This window comes from Dipteris shenzhenensis, chromosome 29 (assembly GCF_047967505.1).
Source record: "Dipteris shenzhenensis isolate YYH24624 ecotype China chromosome 29, Dip_SZ_1.0, whole genome shotgun sequence".
Classification (NCBI taxonomy): domain Eukaryota; kingdom Viridiplantae; phylum Streptophyta; class Polypodiopsida; order Gleicheniales; family Dipteridaceae; genus Dipteris; species Dipteris shenzhenensis.
This window is the reverse complement of record NC_141624.1, coordinates 45560062-45579386: the sequence shown is the minus strand read 5'-3', so window position 1 is coordinate 45579386 and position 19325 is coordinate 45560062. Positions and strand designations below refer to the sequence as shown.

General features: G+C 45.4%; 1 protein-coding gene across 4 annotated transcripts in view; it reads left to right on the top strand.

The window, feature by feature from the left end:
• LOC147882917 (osmosensing histidine protein kinase SLN1-like) overlaps positions 1 to 19325 on the top strand; it is a 148990-nt gene that overhangs the window by 45353 nt on the left and 84312 nt on the right. For all 4 annotated transcript variants that reach the window (XM_087400284.1, XM_087400285.1, XM_087400287.1 and 1 more), the window contains exon 4: positions 14614 to 14735. In XM_087400284.1, coding sequence (XP_087256410.1) covers positions 14614 to 14735 — 122 coding nt within the window. The remainder of the gene's footprint in view (positions 1 to 14613; positions 14736 to 19325) is intronic.

Below are 19325 nucleotides of genomic sequence, written 5' to 3'. Positions count from 1 at the left end.
CATGATGGGTTGCCTATCAATCTCTTCACGAGAGGAAGGAGGAATCCTCACAAGAGTGCTCCTGAAACTGGCCCATGCTTTCAGAATGGCAACCATGAGAGGACGAAGGTTATCTGAGGTGTGCTGTGGTGAAGATCCACCTAATTCTGCTCATCCAGTCTCCTCCTGAAGAAGGTGTGCACCTCTTTATGTTGCTAATAAGAAAGGCCTTCCACGGTTCCTGCCCTGGCATAAGTCCCCGCACCACCATCTTGCATAGTAAAGCTCTGCACTGTAAATCTGGATCAATAATATTGAGACCCCCTTCCTGTGTAGGAAGGATGAGGGTCTCCCAAGCCACCCTAGCTAAGGTATCTGCTGTGCCATCAAGCCCACTCCCAAAAAAATTTCTGATCGGTCTCCTGAGCTGAGTGATGCAGTCCCTAGAATAGCACCAGCAACAACAAACATACCAGGCCATGGCCAAGAGGACTTGGTTGACCACCACAACTCTAGAGGCAAGATCCAGCTTGGCTGAGCTCCAAAAAAGGAGCTTTCTCCTGATGCTCTCCAGCACGGGAGCAAACTGCTGTGTGGAAGAAATATTTAAGCCGACCTGGCAGCCCAAATACTTGACAGGCACACCCCTCTGAACCCAAGTGAATCCTATGTCAAGCCCCCAAACTGGAGTGTCCTCATCATTGATCCAAAAGCCATTGGATTTATGCCAATTTATCTGCGCCCCCGCCGCCAAGCAAAATAAATCCGATGCTGTCCTGAAAGAAGTGAGCCTCTGTGGAGTGGCATCCAAGTAAAGCCAAAACGTAGAAGGGTGCCCTCCAAAAAACCCCAATCTACTCTGTCATAAGCTTTCTCAAAATCCAAAAGTAGAATGGCTAGATTTTGGCTACTCTGCATGGCCCACTCTGAGGCTTCCTAGAAAGAGAAAATGTTATAAAAAATGCTTCTGCCATGCACAAATCCCGTCCGAGTGTCGTGAATAAGATCTGGGAGAAGGGGCTGAAATCGGAGGCTGATTGCCTTGGCCAGAATTTTGTAACAAGTCCCTAGAAGTGTGATAGGCCTCCACTAGGACACTAGATTTCTGCAATTTCCTTTCGGGATAAGGTGGATGTGATCTTCTGTAAGCGACCCGGGCATCTCACCAAAGTCCCAAATACCTTGCAGGGCTGAAGTAATGTAGTCTCATATCCCAGAATGCAATGAAAAAAGAGGGGGTAAGGCCATTCGAACCTGGGCACTTGCCCTTGTGAAGGGCTGAAAGTGCAGTCCTGAACTCTGTTGGTGAAACGTGCATATCCGGTTTCACCAACAAAGGGATGCTCTGCCAAATAACCTGTCTAGCATCCTCTCTATCCCGTGTCTCAGGATCAGCAGTAAGAAGGGCGGCATAAAAATTTGAAGCTATGCACAAGACATCATCAGGATCTGTTTGTAAAACCCCATGTGAGTCAATAAGTTGGGATACACTCTCTCTACTATGTCTAGGGCCAAGAGTAGAGAAAAAGTGTTTATCGACTCTGCCACCCATCTGAATCCAGAAGGACTCCCGTGCATGAAAGGCATACTCTGCTCTCTGATCAAGCAATACCTGCTGATGAGCCCTTGCTGTAGCAAGGCGCTCCTGAATCCAAGCATTTGAAGGCCGTTTTTGCTCTTCCCTCTGCAAAGCTGCCAACTGCTGGCGAACACCAATCTCACGTCTGAGAATATCTCGTCTCTTGGTACGAGCAATTGAGAGGTAGAAGTCGCTAATACCAGAAAGGGCAGCAGCCACCTGTGATGGCAATGGCTGCCCACCCTGGACATGAGAAACCCATATCTGCAAGGCTGCCTCTGTAAGGTCCTCCTCTGTGTACAAGGCATCGGGAATCTTGATGCTGGCAGATTGGCCTCTCAAGTGAGGCTCTGAGATAGCTAGCACAACAGGAAAGTGGTCTGAAGAGGAAATCCCAGTAGCAATGCATATCGATCCACCTCTGTCAAGTGCCCAATCATCTACATAGAATCTGTCAATACGTGCATGAATAGGCATCTGCTGCCTCCTGTTCGACCAAGAGAATAGGAGAGACTGTGGCTGAATAAGAAAGGCATCGTCCAACCAAGTATCTCTGCCACAGCAGTGAAAAAGAAAGGCATCCCAAGTTGCTCTCTCCAAAGAGTGAAGTCCTCCTTCTCTATCCCCTTTTTTGTTTGACGGTAACTCAACCATGTTAAAGTCACCTCCAATCACCCATGAATCTGCAATGGGGGCCCAGGAGAGCAAATCCTTCCAGATAAAGACACGTTCCCCTCTAATGTTGGAGGCATACAGGTGAAGGAAACCAACCTTACACCCTCTAATTCCACTGAGCTCTAGAGGGAATAATGACTCCGTGTCCAACAACCAAGGGGAGAACTGACTGCGAAACTGAAATAGAAGTGCCCCCCTGGTGCCCAAGGCAGGCGACCAAAAAGTATGACCAGAAAGTAGTTTGCCAGACTTAGAGCAATCACTGGCATCCAACTTGTGTTCCTGGATAAAAAGGATATCAATAGCACCTCCAGTGACACCTGGATGAAGCTGATTCCGGATCAGCTGCCTACGGTGACGGCGTGGAACTCCGCCTAGGCCCTGTATGTTCTAGCTGACTATCCTCATTGACAGGAGGATCCTTTTGGATACAAATGGGAGGGAGAGTCAATAAGGCTACGGATTGGCCCCAGACATGTCAGAGAAAGTATTTCTCAACTCTCTAGGAGAGTAAATAAAAAACTCAAAAAGCTAAGATGGTCAGATATACATATCTGTGTACCTTTCAGCTTATTTGTCTGTCCGGAATCTCTGTTCTTCCTTCCCTCTCTGTGAAATAAACTTGTACTGGGAGGCATAGAAATCTGTAGCTATGCCCATGATTGCATACGGATCTTACTGTAAAACTCCATATGAGTCAATGAGCTGAGAAACACTCTCTTTACTATGTCTGGGGCCATGAGTAGAGAAGAAATGCTTATTGACCCTACCTCCCATCTGGATCCAGAAGGACTCTCGTGCATGAAAGGCATACTCTACTCTCTGATCTAACAAAACTTGCTGGTGAGCCCTTGTTGCAGCAAGGCGCTCATGAATCCAAGCATTGTGTGGCGTCTTCTGCTCTTCCCTCTGCAATGCTGCCAACTGTTGACAAACACCAATCTCTAGTCTAAGAATCTCATGTCTCCTCGTACTCGCAACCACATGGTAGAAGTCAGTAATATCGGAGAGGGCATGTGCCAAATGCGATGGGTAAGGCACTCCACCCTGTAAGTGAGAAACCTAGATCTGCAAAGCTGCCTCTGTGAGGTCCTCCTCTGCATAATGGGCATTAGGAATCCTAATATTGGCGGATCGACCTCTCAAGTGCGGCTCAGAAATCATTAGCACCACCAGAAAGTGATCCGAAGTAGAAACCTAGGGGCAATGCAAACTGAACCTCCTCTATCCAAGGCCCAATCATCAACATAGAACTGGTCAATCCATGCATGGATAGGCATCTGCGGTCTTGTGTTCGACCAAGAAAACAAGAGTGATTGTTGAACGTGAAAGGCAGGCATCATGAAACCGAGCATCTCTGCCACTGAAACTGAAGAGAAATGCATCCCAAGCTGCTCTCTCCGAGGAGTGGAGGCCACTCTCTGTGCTTTCTTTTTTGTCTGAAGGCAACTCCACCATGTTGAAGTCTCCTCCAATGACCCGCGAATCAACAATGGGGGCCCAGGAGAGCAACTACTTCTAGAACAAGTTTGTTCTGGATCCCCTCTATTATTAGGAGCGAAGAGGTTGAGAAATCCAACCTTACCTCCCCCAATCAAAAGAAGAATCCATTGGGCTCTAGAGGGGAAGATAACTCCGTGATCAACTTACCTTTTAGACACATTTCAGATTGCCCGACATGAAACGAAATCGGTGACTACCGACCTACTATAGGAATTCTTAGCAATGAGTAAGGAGCCATTGGAGAAGGCAAACATAAAATCACCCATGACTTTTGTACAAAAATCTAACACTAAGTAGGATTGTACAGAGACGAGAGTCTCAGGTACATTCTCAAAACTTACAAGAGCTTAATCATTGACATATTTGGTTAGTGGTGTGACTTATTTGGTACATGTTCTAGCAGATACTGGAGCTTTATTGACATCTTTCACCAATAACTAGGGGAAGAAAAGAGTTTAACATTGAAATGCACGTGCCTCCCCTGGTGCCCAAAGCAGGTGACCAAAAAGTGTGGCCTGAAAGCATTTTACCTGACTTTGTGCAATCTCGGTCATCCAGCTTGTGCTACTGAATGAATAAGACATCAATGGAGCCACCAAAAACACTTGGACGAAGCTGATTCTTGATCACCTGTCTACGGCGGCAATTAGGGACGCCACCAATCCCCTCAATGGGGGAAGACTTCGGAGCCAAGTGGAGGAAAATCCACAAGGGAAAGGACTCGTCCACCTGAGAAAGAAGACACCCTGTCAACAGGAACCCCAACCACTGTCTCACCAAAAGTAGAAGGCACAAAATTTTTCTTTTGGGAAGTTTGTGAGATCTGCCAGTGTCACACTCTAATTCCTAATCTAGCCTCTAGTGCAGATCACGGGAGCAACACCATGATTCTCCTCCCAGCCAATTCTTGCTAAGGCTCACAAGCGAGGCAGAGAGCTACGTTACCAAAATCCACGTGAATCAAATCCTTCTCTTCTCTCTCTAGCCTTAGCAAACCCCAAATCCCTAGATAGATCTAGATGCCACATGTCATCCATATAGGGCCTTCCTAATGCAACATTTCACCCCTCTCTTGGGATGCATTTAATTCCTTGCCCCTAGGCACAATCTTAGCACTAGGCCCTTGGTCTCAGATCTATCTAGTCTGGTGCTATCAGCCCTCACCTAGGACCTTGACATTAAATCCCTCCCGATCATTTACATGAAGCGCAAACACATATATTACAGAGATAGATCCTATAAGGGAAATGTCGACCGATTCTTCCGAGGTCATGCTACCTCGGCTAGAGCGTAACATTCCTTCCCTCTTCAGGCATCAGCGTCCTCGATGATAAAGTCTGGGAACACTCTCCGCAACTGATATACGGACTCCCAGGTAGCTTCGGATAGAGGCTGACCATGCCATGCAACCAACACCGTGGGTATCTTTCGATTTCGTATTTGCATTGTTCCTCGGTCCAGGATTCTTGTTGGTTTGCGCCTTGCAATATCCTCTATCTCTTGAAACAAAACCACACCTTCGATTAGTGAGTCGCCTGTATGTAAAAATTTCTTTAAACGTGAAACATGAAAAACCGGGTGCACCTTACACCCCTGTGGCAATTCTAATCTATAGGCTACACTGCCTATTCTCTTTAGAATTAACCACGGCCCACAGTATCGAGGTGATAACTTAGCACACTCTCCTGAAGTCAACGACTTCGAGTGCGAAGGAATTCTGAGAAAAACTTTTTCTCCTTCTTCAAATACTCTTATAGACCGATTTTCATCCGCATACACCTTGGCTCTATCCATAGCCTGGCGGATATTAGCTCTCGCAAGTGCTAGCATCTCCCGCATCTGAACTACAAAGTTCGCGGCACTAGGCACTTTCTGAGGTACTCCAACTATAGTTGGATTAGCTGGTCTATAACCATAGTTCAGTTGAAACGGACTGAACCCAGTAGATGCATGTTTCCTATCATTGTAGGCAAACTCCAACAATGGCAACCACTTGTCCCATGTATGTTGCCTCAATGACACATATGCCCTCAGCATATCCTCTAAAGTTTGGTTGACTCTCTCCGTCTGACCATCCGTCTCAGGATGATCCCCACTACTCATTCCTAACTCAGTCCTCAGTGTCTCGAATACCGCTGTCCAGAAATGACCGGTAAATCTGACATCTCGGTCTGACACTATGGATCTAGGTAATCCATGCAGACGGAATATATGTCTAATGAACAAATCCGCCACTTGCGGGGCACTAACAGACTCTCTAGTCGGAATGAAGTGAGCCATCTTGGTTAGACGATCAACCACCACAAGGATAGAATTATACCCTCCTTGTGTTGCAGGCAGCCCTACAATAAAGTCCATGGAAATGCTCTCCCACTTACTTAGTGGTATTTCCAAGGGCTGTAAAAGTTCGGGTGGCTTCACCCGCTCGGCCTTACTTACCTGACACGAGAAACACCGTGTCACATATTCATGAATATGTTTTTTCATCTTTGGCCAAAAGAAATCTTGCTTCACGAGATCATATGTCTTCTCGACACCTGGATGTCCCGCACACGGGCTATCATGGCATTGTCGAATGACTCTCTGCCTGAGATCATTCTGACCAGGTACTACCACCTTGCCATTTCTAACTAGCATACCATCCCTTATGGTATATCTTGCATAAGTTTGGCCTTTTCTGGATGCCAGGTCATCCTTTTCATTTTCCCCGGGTTTTAACACATGAACTTTAGGCCATAAGCTCTGGACAAACTCGTCCACCTTTTGAGTTTCTCTGATCTCGGTCATTAGAGCACTCTCTAATACCGTGAAACTCAGGTTGTGCATAATGCGAGACAACGCATCAGCTACCTTATTGTCTTTTCCTCTTCAGTACCGAATCGTTAGATTAAACTCCTGCATGAGATCTGCCCACCTAGCTTGGCGGCCCCTCAAGTCAGGCTGTTTACAAAAATGTTTCAGAGTATCATGATCCACATCCACATAAAACTCTGAACCATACAGATAATGCCTCCATGTTTTCAAAGCATGGATAACAGCATACAACTCCAATTCATGAGTTGGCCAATTCCTTTGAGAGGGAGAAAGCTTCTTGCTTTCAAAGGCTACTGGCCTTCCCTCTTGAAGGAGGACTGCTCCTACCGCAATGCCACTTGCATCGGTTTCTAGGAACAACGGTTTCTGGGGATCAACTATTTTTAACACCGGTCCTGAGACCACAGCTTGTTTTATGGTGTTAAAACTTTCCTGTTGATTCTGTCCCCAAACAAAAGGTACTTTATCTGAGGTCAGATCAGTCAGTGGCCAAGTCAGTATCGCAGCCACTTTCTTCGGATCCATTTCTACCCCCTGTGGAGTAATTATGAACCCTAAATACTCAAGCCTAACCATACACAGTATAGTTTTCTTTTTATTCACATAAAGACTGGCTTTCCTCAAAGTACTGAACACTATCCTTAAGTGTTCACGATGTTCAGTAACACTCTTACTGAATATTAGGATATCGTCTATGAAATGTACTACGAACTTTCCGATATACGGACGTAGTAAATCGTTCATAAGCATGACGAAGGTCGCTGGAGCATTGGTAAGTCCAAAGGGCATTACCAAAAACTCATAATGACCAAACCTGCTTCTGAAAGCGGTCTTATGCACATCCTCGGCTCTAATCCGGATCTGATGGTAGCCACACTTAAGATCTATCTTACTAAAAATCACGGCTCCATGTAATGCATCTAGCAAATCATCAATCCGAGCCATCGGATACCTGTGCTTAACAGTGATATTATTTAATGCTCTGTAATCTATACAGAGGCGAAACGTATCATCCTTTTTCTTCTTTAATATCACTGGCGAAGCAAAAGGTGAGAAACTTGGTTGAATCTGCCCCAACTTGAGGTATTCTTCCAGTTGTCTACGCACCTCCGCCTCTTCAGTAAAACTCATTCTATAGGGAGGTCTATTTACAGGTTCTGCCCCCGGGATCAGTTCAATCTTATGTTGAACTTTCCGTTCTGGAGGTAACCCATAAGGTAGTTCATCCCTAAAACATTCAGAGAACTCCTCTGTTATAAGATTAGCCAGCTTGGCCATCTCACCACTTTGCGTAACATCAGTGCTAGTCACAGAATTATCCACCGACTCTACCGATGCTGTGCAAAGGTACAAAAACTCTTTCTGATTTCCATCACGGAAACCAACGGTCCCTGAGGTATATCTCTTTCACCTCGCAAGACATAAAGCACATCATTCATCTTGAATTGATATACGTGCTTTTTCCAATCAATGGCTGGATTCTTCCTAGAATGCCACGCCATTCCCAGGGCTATATCCACATGAGCAAGCTTGGTTATTTCAAAATCAAGCTTCTCAGCATAGTCCTGAATCCGAAGCTCCAACTGGGTAACCCTTTGGTCCCATACTTCAGTTGAACTTCCATCGGCCATCCTGACTGTATACGCATAGTCAGATGGACTTGTCTTTAGTTTCAGCCTCTTCACGAGCTTGGAGTTAATCACATTGTGAGTTGACGCCGAGTCAAACAACACAATGACATCATGACTGGCCACTTGCCCTTTTATTTTAATTAACTCCGTATCATTAAAGGCGGTATACCCCGTTGCTGCGGGCTTAGATAGGATGTTATCAGGTGCACTCGTCACTAACTTAGCAACAGACACACGAACAAACAAGGTACTAACCTCTGAGAAGATCCCGCTAGCTGAATCTGCATCTCTTCCGCTCTGGGACTTCCCTGCATCTCCACGTCGCACTCTGAGATCACCATCTCAGCCATCCGACGATCTTTATTACGTGGACAATCTCTCCACTGATGAGGTTGAAGGCAACCAAAGCATAAGCCTTCTCTCCTCGCTTTTTCCCGCTGTTCTAGGTTCAAGGGAGATTTAGACCAAGCCCGGGCTGCCATTGGAGTTACTTTCCTCTTCACTCCAATGGTGGTACTTGGTTTAGGAGTTTCAGCCGGTCTCGCCTGCTTGGCTTGACCACTCGGCTGCGAACCACTCCCTCTACTAGCCCACTTCTTCTTAAACCCAGACTTCTTCGGATACCCATACTGGGTTCCGACCTGTGCAAACCCACTTGGCTTGCTGCCCTTGGCATCCTCGTAGTTCAGGGCTATAGCTATTGCATCATCTAGCGTGTTCGCGTACTTAGCCCGAACTTCCATTTTTATTCGATCATTCAATCCGAATATGAAATCTTTCACTTGGATTGATTGAGGCAGGGGTTCATCAACCTTCATTACACTCTCTCGAAACTTATCAGTGTATTCTGCCACTGATAAATTTCTCTGACGAAGGTTCCTATATTGATCCCAAGCTCGGGATGCTTCGTCCGGAGGTAAGAAGTGTTTCCTGAACTCTCTTTTAAACCCCTCCCAGGTAGTGGATGCTATGCCATCTTTTTGTTGTTTAATCCACCACCGATCCGCTGCCTCACTAAACATATGGGTGGCCTCGCGGATCTTTTTGATGTCATTTCTGATCTCACAAATGGCGAACGCCTCGTCCCATTTGTGTAGCCAGGTCTCAATGACATCGGAGCTACGGTCGTTCATCCGACCAGAATACTTTTCCGGTCTGTAATTGGCAATATTTGGCACTTTAGCCTTCCTAGGCTCGACCGTATGGACACTAGACTCCAGTTCCATTGGAGCCTTACCCTTCTACTCTCGAGAAGGTCTGGCAGACATACTCTGTAACGCTCTCCTAAGTTCAGATTGCCCTGCGTTGGCTTGTAATTGCTGCGCTAACAACTGTTGCAAGGCATCCTCCAACAATGCAATTCTGCCAGATAAAGTGTGAGCTACTGGGCGCGATGCCTGCTGGGTCGGCCGGACTCCTGATTCACCAGGGTCCCTCCTGGAAGCCCCTTCTTCTGCTTCCATTTAGTTCAGTAGGTGTTTTGTTTTGGGGCTTTATTTAAAAAAAAAAAAAAAAAAAAAAAAAAACACCCCTAGAACACTGTAATCACAAGCTGACACAATTCAGTGTACTGACACTCTAAACACAATTCCCTATACTAGGGAATTCCTGCAATCTGACATGCACACTAACTACGCACTTGACACAAGCATATATTCAAATCCCGGTTTTCCCTATACTAGGGAAATTTCTGCAAATTAACTCAGACTCAAGTATACAGGCATCTGCACAGGCATAATCTGTCCCTATAGCATCGTAGACTGGAAACTCATATGCAAGCGGAGCATCACCAAACTAAAACAAGAGAAGAAAACACAGCATTGACAGAAGTGACAGAGAGCCCCCTGGTCTATGAACTCCGATCAAAATCTGTCTGAAGGAATCGAAAACTGGCACGGGTCGAGGCAGCCAGATATCCCGAAGCCTGTGGGTCCTATGCCTTCGTGTTCGCTGTGCCAAATCCTGACTACGTGCTCACCCGAGCAATTTGCTCCTGCACACCGCTCACGAGCTGCTGCTGCTCCTTGGAGATACCAGTAATCACATGTCACGTTGCAGGCCTTCCCGTTCACGAGCCACTTGCGTACGTCGGTCTACCAAAGGAATCGGTCCTTTCTCTGTGGTTCGTCAGGTCAGCCCGTCGCGTGGAGGTCTTGTGCGTCGCCCAATCCACGTATCGCTTTGAAAGCCTTGTGCGTCGCCCAATTCACGTACCGCGTTGAAAGCCTCCCGCAATTCTGCTCTCTCCAGCCTATCGACCGTTGTCACGACAGCTCCACTCTGCGTCGCTCTTCATCCCTCGTCGAAGGACCTTCTCTCTCTTCACGTCCCGTCCAATCCACGTCGCAGGTCATTCACGAATAGCCTACGCTTCACGTCCCGTCCAATCCACGTCACAGGTCGTTCACGAATAGCCTACGCTTCACAATTCGTTTCATCGTAGCTCACAAAACCCCTCTCATCCTCTAGCCCAAGCTCTGATACCAATTGTCACACTCTAATTCCTAATCTAGCCTCTAGTGCAGATCACGGGAGCAGCACCATGATTCTCCTCCTAGCCAATTCTTGCTAAGGCTCACAAGCGAGGCAGAGAGCTACGTTACCAAAATCCACGTGAATCAAATCCTTCTCTTCTCTCTCTAGCCTTAGCAAACCCCAAATCCCTAGATAGATCTAGATGCCACATGTCATCCATATAGGGCCTTCCTAATGCAACATTTCACCCCTCTCTTGGGATGCATTTAATTCCTTGCCCCTAGGCACAATCTTAGCACTAGGCCCTTGGTCTCAGATCTATCTAGTCTGGTGCTATCAGCCCTCACCTAGGACCTTGACATTAAATCCCTCCCGATCATTTACATGAAGCGCAAACACATATATTACAGAGATAGATCCTATAAGGGAAATGTCGACTGATTCTTCCGAGGTCATGCTACCTCGGCTAGAGCGTAACAGCCAGGACTACGAAAGAGTTCTCGTGGACCTCTGTCCAAGAGGGGAGCTATGGGAGGGGACTGCTCTGAAATGCCAAGATCCTGAAAAACTGTGGGGGCCTCTCTAGCCGAGGAGATATCATCAAGAGCGTGGCTAAGAAGAGGGGCTGAAGCTGACGTTGAGTCAGTAGCAACCAAGGTTGCATTTGGAGCACTAGCACCCTAAACCAAGTGATGTACAACATTAATAGGAGGAACAAGAATGGGAATATCCAAAGCTCCAGAGGGGATGACGTCTTGGATGGCGGCCTCCTGATCTGGAGGGTGTGAGGGACGCACACGCACCGAAACCCATCTGGGGACAGCAGGGGCCATGGAGGAGCTGTACCAACACCCTATCGAGGTCGAGGAGGAGGTGTTAGAACTGTACCAACACCTTGTCGAGGTTGAGGAGGAGGTGCTGGAACTGTACCACCCCCCTGCCGAGGTCTAGGGAAAGGTGCTGTACTTGAAGGTTTTTAGGCCTCTTCTTCGTTTTTGGGCATTCCTTGGCGAAATGCCCAATAGTCCTACAGATCCTGCACCAGTCTTGTCTGCCCGCTATCTCCATTCTCTTTCAAAAGAAAGAACCATTCGGACGCTGAAGTATGATATGATCATCTGATAAACTAGGTTCCAATGTAAGGACCCTAACTCTAGGAACCCTGTCGGACCTGATCGCCTTTGCAGCTGTCGAGGGCAAACCAGGGAGGGGGTGATCTTAGTGACAATACCAGCTCCAATCACCAAGAGTAAGCGATGGTAAACCTGTGGGAGACCAAGAAAATGGACGAAAAAAGAAAACCCCTGCTTGGCCTCATCCCTAGGGTCCAACCCCAGCATGAAAGGGTTGAAAAAAATCTTTCCATGTCCCAAGTGCAAATACCCGGCTTTGAGCAGAGAATGTGCACTAGAACCCCCCCTGCCATCAAAGCTGTCCTGAACTGCAACAAGCACAAAATCTTTGTCCTCTTGTGCAAAGTGTGCTTGTGGTGGAGCATTTGCATTTTCAGCTGGTGCAACAAAATTACTGCTTGTGCATTGCCTTTTCTTCTTATTAGCAATCCTTTTCTGACACTCTGCAATATAATGACCTTGCTGTTTACAATAGTTGCATCTGCCCTTATTTACCTTAGGACCTTGATTTGTACTTGCATTCTCCTCATTCTTGGGCTGATATGTATGGCTGTTCTTTTTCTGAAAGTGACCTCCCTTTTGCTGAAATTTGCCCTTTCCTTGGGTAGCAAGTGATTGCTCACCTTGATGGGAAGAATAGGCAAAATTGGAGGTCCTCTCCTCTTCCTATAACAACAACCCAACTAGCTCATCAAACGAGAGAGGGGTTGCCCTTAGCATAATAGTCCAAGAGGTCACAAATGTGCCATAAGAGGGAGCCAAGCTAATGAGAGTGATAGAGACTAATTTCTTGTCATCTATTTTCTCATCAACACTTGCTAACTAATCTCTGAGGTCAGTTATCTTTGTAACGTGTTCTGTGATTGACTGACCTTATTGCATCTTCTGCTCCTTGAGCTTATAGGTCAATACAATGACCCTTTCCTCATTCTTGACATTATACACGTTTGCCAACTTTTCCCACGCATCCTTTGCATCTGTGCATGACTTAATGGTTGTCATAATGTCCCTCTTCACTGATGAGGCAGTCAAGAACAAAGGCTGGGCGTTTCTACGATCAAACTTCTTTTGCTCTTCCAAAAGTGCCGGCGAAGGAGCGGCAGTAGTAGTGGCAGCAGCAGGAGTAGTAGAAGTGGTGGTAGAGGATGAGCTAGTACTACATTCAATAGGCCTAGCCTCATCACTACTCACAATATCCCATAAGTTCTTGCAAACCAAAATATTCTTGAGCATGAATGATCACAAGGCACATAGTTGGACCCTTCCAACTTATCACCCTCGGTCATCATAATACCAAAGCTCTCATTCTAAGACATCCTGACTACCAAAACAACACTGACTGCAAATGCACCTGTAAAGAAGAATGCAACTGAATGGAAAGTGTCTCTGCTCTGTGCAATCACTGCACGTATGGCATCAACCACTGCAAAGTGGAACTGACTGCTCTGCAATCAACCAACAAAATACACCTCAAGTGCAAATGTGTGCCTATGGGCTCACGAAAATAATCCCCAAATGCACTTTTATGCCAGAAGAGTGCACAGGCTGGAGCATCACACAAACAGACTGGAACCGAATGCACGGGCCGGAGCAAAGTGCACAGGCTAGAGCAAGATCCACGAGCGGGCTGCAACTGTACGGATGGGCATGTACGGGATGTACAAATGAGATGTGCAGTACGGCAGCTGTATGGATTTCTGTACGGAGTGTATGGACGGATGCACAACACATGTATGGATTTCTGTATATGGCAGGCTGTATGGATTTCTCGACAGATAATGCGGGCTGGAGCTGAGTGTCAGCACTAGACAGGAAGAGGAAGCAGGATGGAAGCATAAGCAACACACGGACGCTAGAGAACTTGCTTGGTGACGGGAGGCAAGACAGGAACCGGGAGCTAGTGAGTGTGGCTCTGATACCACATGAAGGAACAAATGGAGAAAGGTTGTAAACACAAGTGAACAAGAAGTGGTCACACAGAAACTCCAATAGAATGCTCAATGAAAATGAAGTACAAGTGCTTGGTATATATAGTATCCAAGTACTACACACCAAAATAGACTAGTCCTAGTCTATCCTACACTACCATATTATTGTATGTGTCTACATAACAATTGACTGTTCACATTTATATACTCTAACGACTTTTTGTCACTGAATCCATCCAAGGTCATGTCACATTCTGATATGGAATGTAACAAGAAGCAATTCAGATCTGTATCAGTTGAATGATCACTACATTTTGTTGGGTTGTTCCATAGATGTTATGGGTTCCTCCCTTGTATGTTTATAGAGCATTTCATTTCATCTCACTTTACTTTTATAGATTACCATGTGGCCCTTGTTGCAGCCATGCAATTATTCTCTGCCTTTGCAGTAAGAGATATGTAAAAGCAGGCTTCACACACAGATTTCTGTGAGTGGAAAATATTGTTCATATTGAAAGGAGATAATGACTATGTACATTTCCCCCCCCCTTTTTGGCAAATTTTAGTGAAGATTCTTCTATGTCTCCTCAACATGCTGATTTCATGCATTGCTTTGAAATTTGGTTTCCTGTTGCTATTAACAGTTCATGTACAAAATGGCCTCTTTGTTCTTATATCCCTTTTTCATTAAAGTGGATTCATGTGATTTGGTTTTTTCTTTGTCTTTGCTTGTGCTATGTGGTTCACTTTGCTTTAGCAGATTGAGGTTTTAGGTACTATGGAGGCGTTAAAAGTACTGGCCTTCAAATAGTCCATTGCATAGCCTATGTGTCATGGTAGATATATGGCTCTTCGTTAGTTGCTATTAGTCTCTGCTCATTGTTTTTTAAATGCAGGTCAAATCTCGGACGAAGGAGCTGGAGAGAGCTAATCGAGAGCTACAGGTGTCACAAGCAGCAGCAGAAGAAGCAAGCAAAGCAAAGTCAGAGTTCCTTGCAAACATGAGCCATGAAATAAGGTGCTTATGTGACAATCAGCATAGCCTGATTATTGAGGCTTACCTTGAATTCATTCCTGTAGTATGCCAACAATCATGGCAGAGGAATTCGATGTCAATTCAATTAAACATTTTTTTGTGGAACATTAGACAAGTAGAACAGGCATACAATGTCTTGTCATTTCTACAAATAAACGTTTTTCTGGAACATTAGACAAGTATTATGGGGTATTTAACACACGCTAGGCTTGCTTTACTGTTTTCACTGGACCGCCTGTGCATTCGCTTCCTCGGGTCCCGCCTCCTGCTTCCTCGCTACCGACTCATCTTTCTCTTCTTGGGCTCCTGCTTCCTTGCTTTCAAGTCATCTCCCACTCGACCAGGTTTGGATCCTCCTTCAGGCAGATGGTCATTGTAGCAGCCATGTTTTAGAGATGCAGTCATGCAGCTGAAGATGGCTACCACAAAGATTGTCCTTCTGGAAGAGGATTCAAACAAGTTCATTCTCTTTCCAGAGCCATGTGACATAACTCGAGATGAATTCCTTAAAATGGACTCATTGCATTGCTAAAGCTGTGCTCTCGTACATGCAATATTAGTTCTCGTACATGCAAAATCAGTTCTCATACATGTACTTTCATTTCTAGAGGAATGTTTGCAAGGCTAACATTCTTCTGGCTGCCAGTTTATGGGGCATTTAAGCCTCTTACCTCGCTTTTCCAAAGCAAGTTTACAAGAAAATCACTACAACACAGGGCATACTGAAACAACCAACGTAGCTAGCCACAAAAAAAGAATGCACAAATACAGTTTCTCCGTTCAATCACGGGCGATGGCACTCATAGTAACCTCTCAGCCAATCTCTGTGACAACCAGCTCGATACAATTGTCACGTTATGCAAGCTGTACACAAAGCCCATAACTCCCTAGATTGTTCTACATGCCACATGTCACATTCCAAGGGCCATCCTTAGGTATATAATTTACCCCTCTCTTAGAGTATCTTTGAATTACATTTGCCCCTTGGCAATTTCACATTTCGGTGCACCTAGGCCCCTGACCTTAGGAACCACCTAGTCAGTTCCAATTCGCCCTCACCAAGGACCTTGACATTAATTCCTTTAACCTTATACTTGAAGCGCTTCAAATAAAATAAGATAGTTGGTCCTCTAAAGGAAAATGTCCACCGGCTGTAACTTGAATTGAAAATGGAATGAAATGGAAGGAAAGGCAAGAACCAAAATGAAATCACTTACATGACCAAAAGCCCCACGGAGTTGATTGATGTGACAAGTGAAAGTACAACACTCATATAGAGTGGACACACACTCAAGTACCATATGTATATGGGATAACTCCCAAGATGCCACATGGCACTCTCTCACACAAAGACTCATAAAACTAGTTTCTAGTACAAACTAGAACACACTCTTTGACTATGATTTCTCCAACATCCCCCACTCAGAGTAAATAGTGTGAGACCCAAAACGCAAGGAGTAAATTGATCCCCCCTCCACCGCAATACTGCAAAGAGCAAGTCCAACTATCCAACACCTCTTGTGTGAGTGACTTCTCAGTTAGCTTGCGACCGACAAGGGTAGACCATCACTTGTCACCCCCGTTACTCTGAACTGGGTAGGAGTCTCCCAATACCATTACTTTTTGGGGGACCACCTAGGGTAGAGTACCCTTATTGACCCCAAAGCCACAAATGCATACATAATTTTAGAGGGACTAGTCAAGGTAGAGCACCTTTATTGATTCAATAGGAATACACAGATAGAAGGGGGCCTAAAAGACACAAACATCATCCTCCTCCTCAATGGAGAAGCCTGACACTTGAGTTGTAAGCACCTGGATCTCTACAGGTGCCTCTTCTGGTACTTGGTCTTCTGCGGCCAAGTTGGCATGATGATCATCTTGCTCTTTTGCATTTTTCCTGAAGCAGTTTGCTTCAATGTGACCTTTCTGTTTACAAAACCTGCAAATAACATTTTTATTGGTCTTCCATTTGTTTGTGGAGGCAGGTGCCTAATCAGTAGGATTGGTTACAAGGGATATTGTGACGGTCTTTTTCAATAAGTAGGGCTACCATATCATCAAATGTGGTAGTCGCAAGCCTTAGTACTTCAAGGGTTTGTTCAAACCGGGAAACCCCTTTCTACTCTTCATAAGAAAAGCCATCTTGTCCTCATCATCCGGTGCACATTTCAAACTTGAGAGTTGATGGACAAGAGATTGCATTTTTACCAAGTGATCACTTAGCGTATCACTATCTTCCTTTTTCAATTTGTAGGAATTGGGTTTCAAAAAAACTTTTGAGTTAGTGAAAAAGACTCTCGAGGTGATCCCATATATTCTTGGCTGTTGTCTTGAAGTCCACGTGGTGGATCAGTGTATTTGCTAGGCAAAGACCAATAAGAGCAATGGCTTTAGCATTATTCTGCTTCCATACTTTGAGATCGGAGGATGAAGCATTGAGTTCATCATCTTCAATCACATCCCAAACTCCTCCTCACATAAGCAGCAGTTGCATTCTTGTTTGCTAGGTTGGGAATCCTTCCCCTTTGAACTTCTTCAGGAGCACTGAATTGGAAGATAAGGAAGTCATAAGGGAAATGACTTCGTGAAGATGCGCAGCAAATTGAAATGAATCACAAGCCATTATATGCCTCGAACTACATCAGGATTTCTCCGAATGCTGTAGTAGATCACGAGGTGCAGGACAGCTTCACAGAGGGCTGGAACGTTGGAGACCGGGACATGGACAAGAGGCTGCAACAGGAGGCTGCAAGATGACGAATTTGCAGCGGCAGCAGCAATGGGCAGGTGCGAACAGAAAGGCAGCGGTCAGGAAGGCAGCGAGCAGGAGATAGTGGGAAGAAAGAGAGGCAGCGCAGGAAGGCAGTGGGCAGGAGGTAGCGAGCAGGAAAAGAGGGGCTCAGGGGCAGCACAGGCAACTGCGAGCAAGAGGCAGCGCGTGCAGCTGGAGGCAGCGCAGGAAGACAGCGGGCAGGAGGTAGTAGAAAGTTGACGATGAGCAGCTCCTCCAATTCAGCTAGCAGCAAGTCGATGATGGGCCAAGTCGGCATCTCGATATCCATGATGAGGCTAGAGCTTGAGGGAAGGGCTGCCCTTTGGGAGAAGGTAGCTTCCATTTCCGGGCTACCTCACTCCTAAGGTTTGCCCAAGGAAGGAAAGCTAGAAAGGGGACATGGCTCTGATACCACATGAAGGAACTGGAAGGAGGAAAAGAGATAAGGGAGCTAGAAGGAAGGAAGCATAACTTGAATTGGAAATGGAAGGAAATGGAAGGAAAGGCAAGAACCAAAATAAAATCACTTTCATGACCAAAAGCTCCACTGAGCTAATTGATGTGACAAGTGAAAGTAGAACACTCATATAGAGTGGACACATGCACTCAAGTACCATATGTATATGGGATAACTCCCAAGATGCCACATGGCACTCTTCCACACATAGATTCATAAAACTAGTTTCTAGTACACAATAGAGCATACTCTTTGACTCTGATTTCTCCAACATCGATAAAATCAGACAAATCCCAAGAATGATAGCAAAGCGGTCAAACTCTGAGGGATAAGCCAAGTTAGTATCGCGACCACTTTCTTTGGATCCATTTCCATCCCCTCAGGATTGATAATGAATCCTAAATATTGAAGTCTTACCATGCACAGTACATTTTTCTTTTTATTACATTCAGATTGGCTTTCCTCGAAGTACTGAACACTATTATGAAGTGTTCGCGATGCTCAGCAATACTTTTGCTGAAAACGTGAATATCGTCAATAAAATGTGTTACAAACTTCCCGATATACGGGCCTAGTAAATCGTTCATAAGCATGACGAATGTAGCTGGAGCATTGGTAAGTTCAAATGGCATTACTAAAAACTCATAATGTCCAATGCACATCCTCAGCTTTAATGCGGATCTGATGATAGCCACACTTAAGATCTATCTTGCTGAAAATTATGGTACCATGTAGTGCATCTAGCAAGTCATCGATCCGAGCCATTGGATACCTGTGCGTAACAATGATATTATTCAATGCTAAGGCTTGGCATTCTAAGACGAATCCAGCCATAGATTGGAATTAACACATTTATCAGTTTAAGATGAGCGATGTGTTGTATGTTTTACGAGGTGAAAACGATTTACCTCAGGGACCGTTAGTTTCAGTTATGGAAGTTTGAAAAACTCAAGAAGAGTTTTTGTTTCTTTGTATAGCATTGCTAGAGCCATTGATCGGCTAGCACTAATGTTACCCAAGATGGGGAGATAGCCAAGTTGGCTGATCAAATAGTGGAGGAGTTCTTTGACTGTTTTATAGATGAGTTGCCTTATGGATTACCTCCAGAGCGGAATGTTCAACATAAGATTGAACTTATCCTAGGGGCAAACTTGTAAATAGGCCTCCCTATAGGTTAAGTTTTACTGAAGAAGCAGAGGTGCGAAGACAATTGGACGAATACCTCAAGCTGAGACAGATTCAGCTGAGTTTTCTCACCTTTTTCTTCGCTAGTGATATGAAAAAGAGGACACTCCAGATCGGGAGATTGACATAGGATTCAGCTAGATTCAGAGGGGTT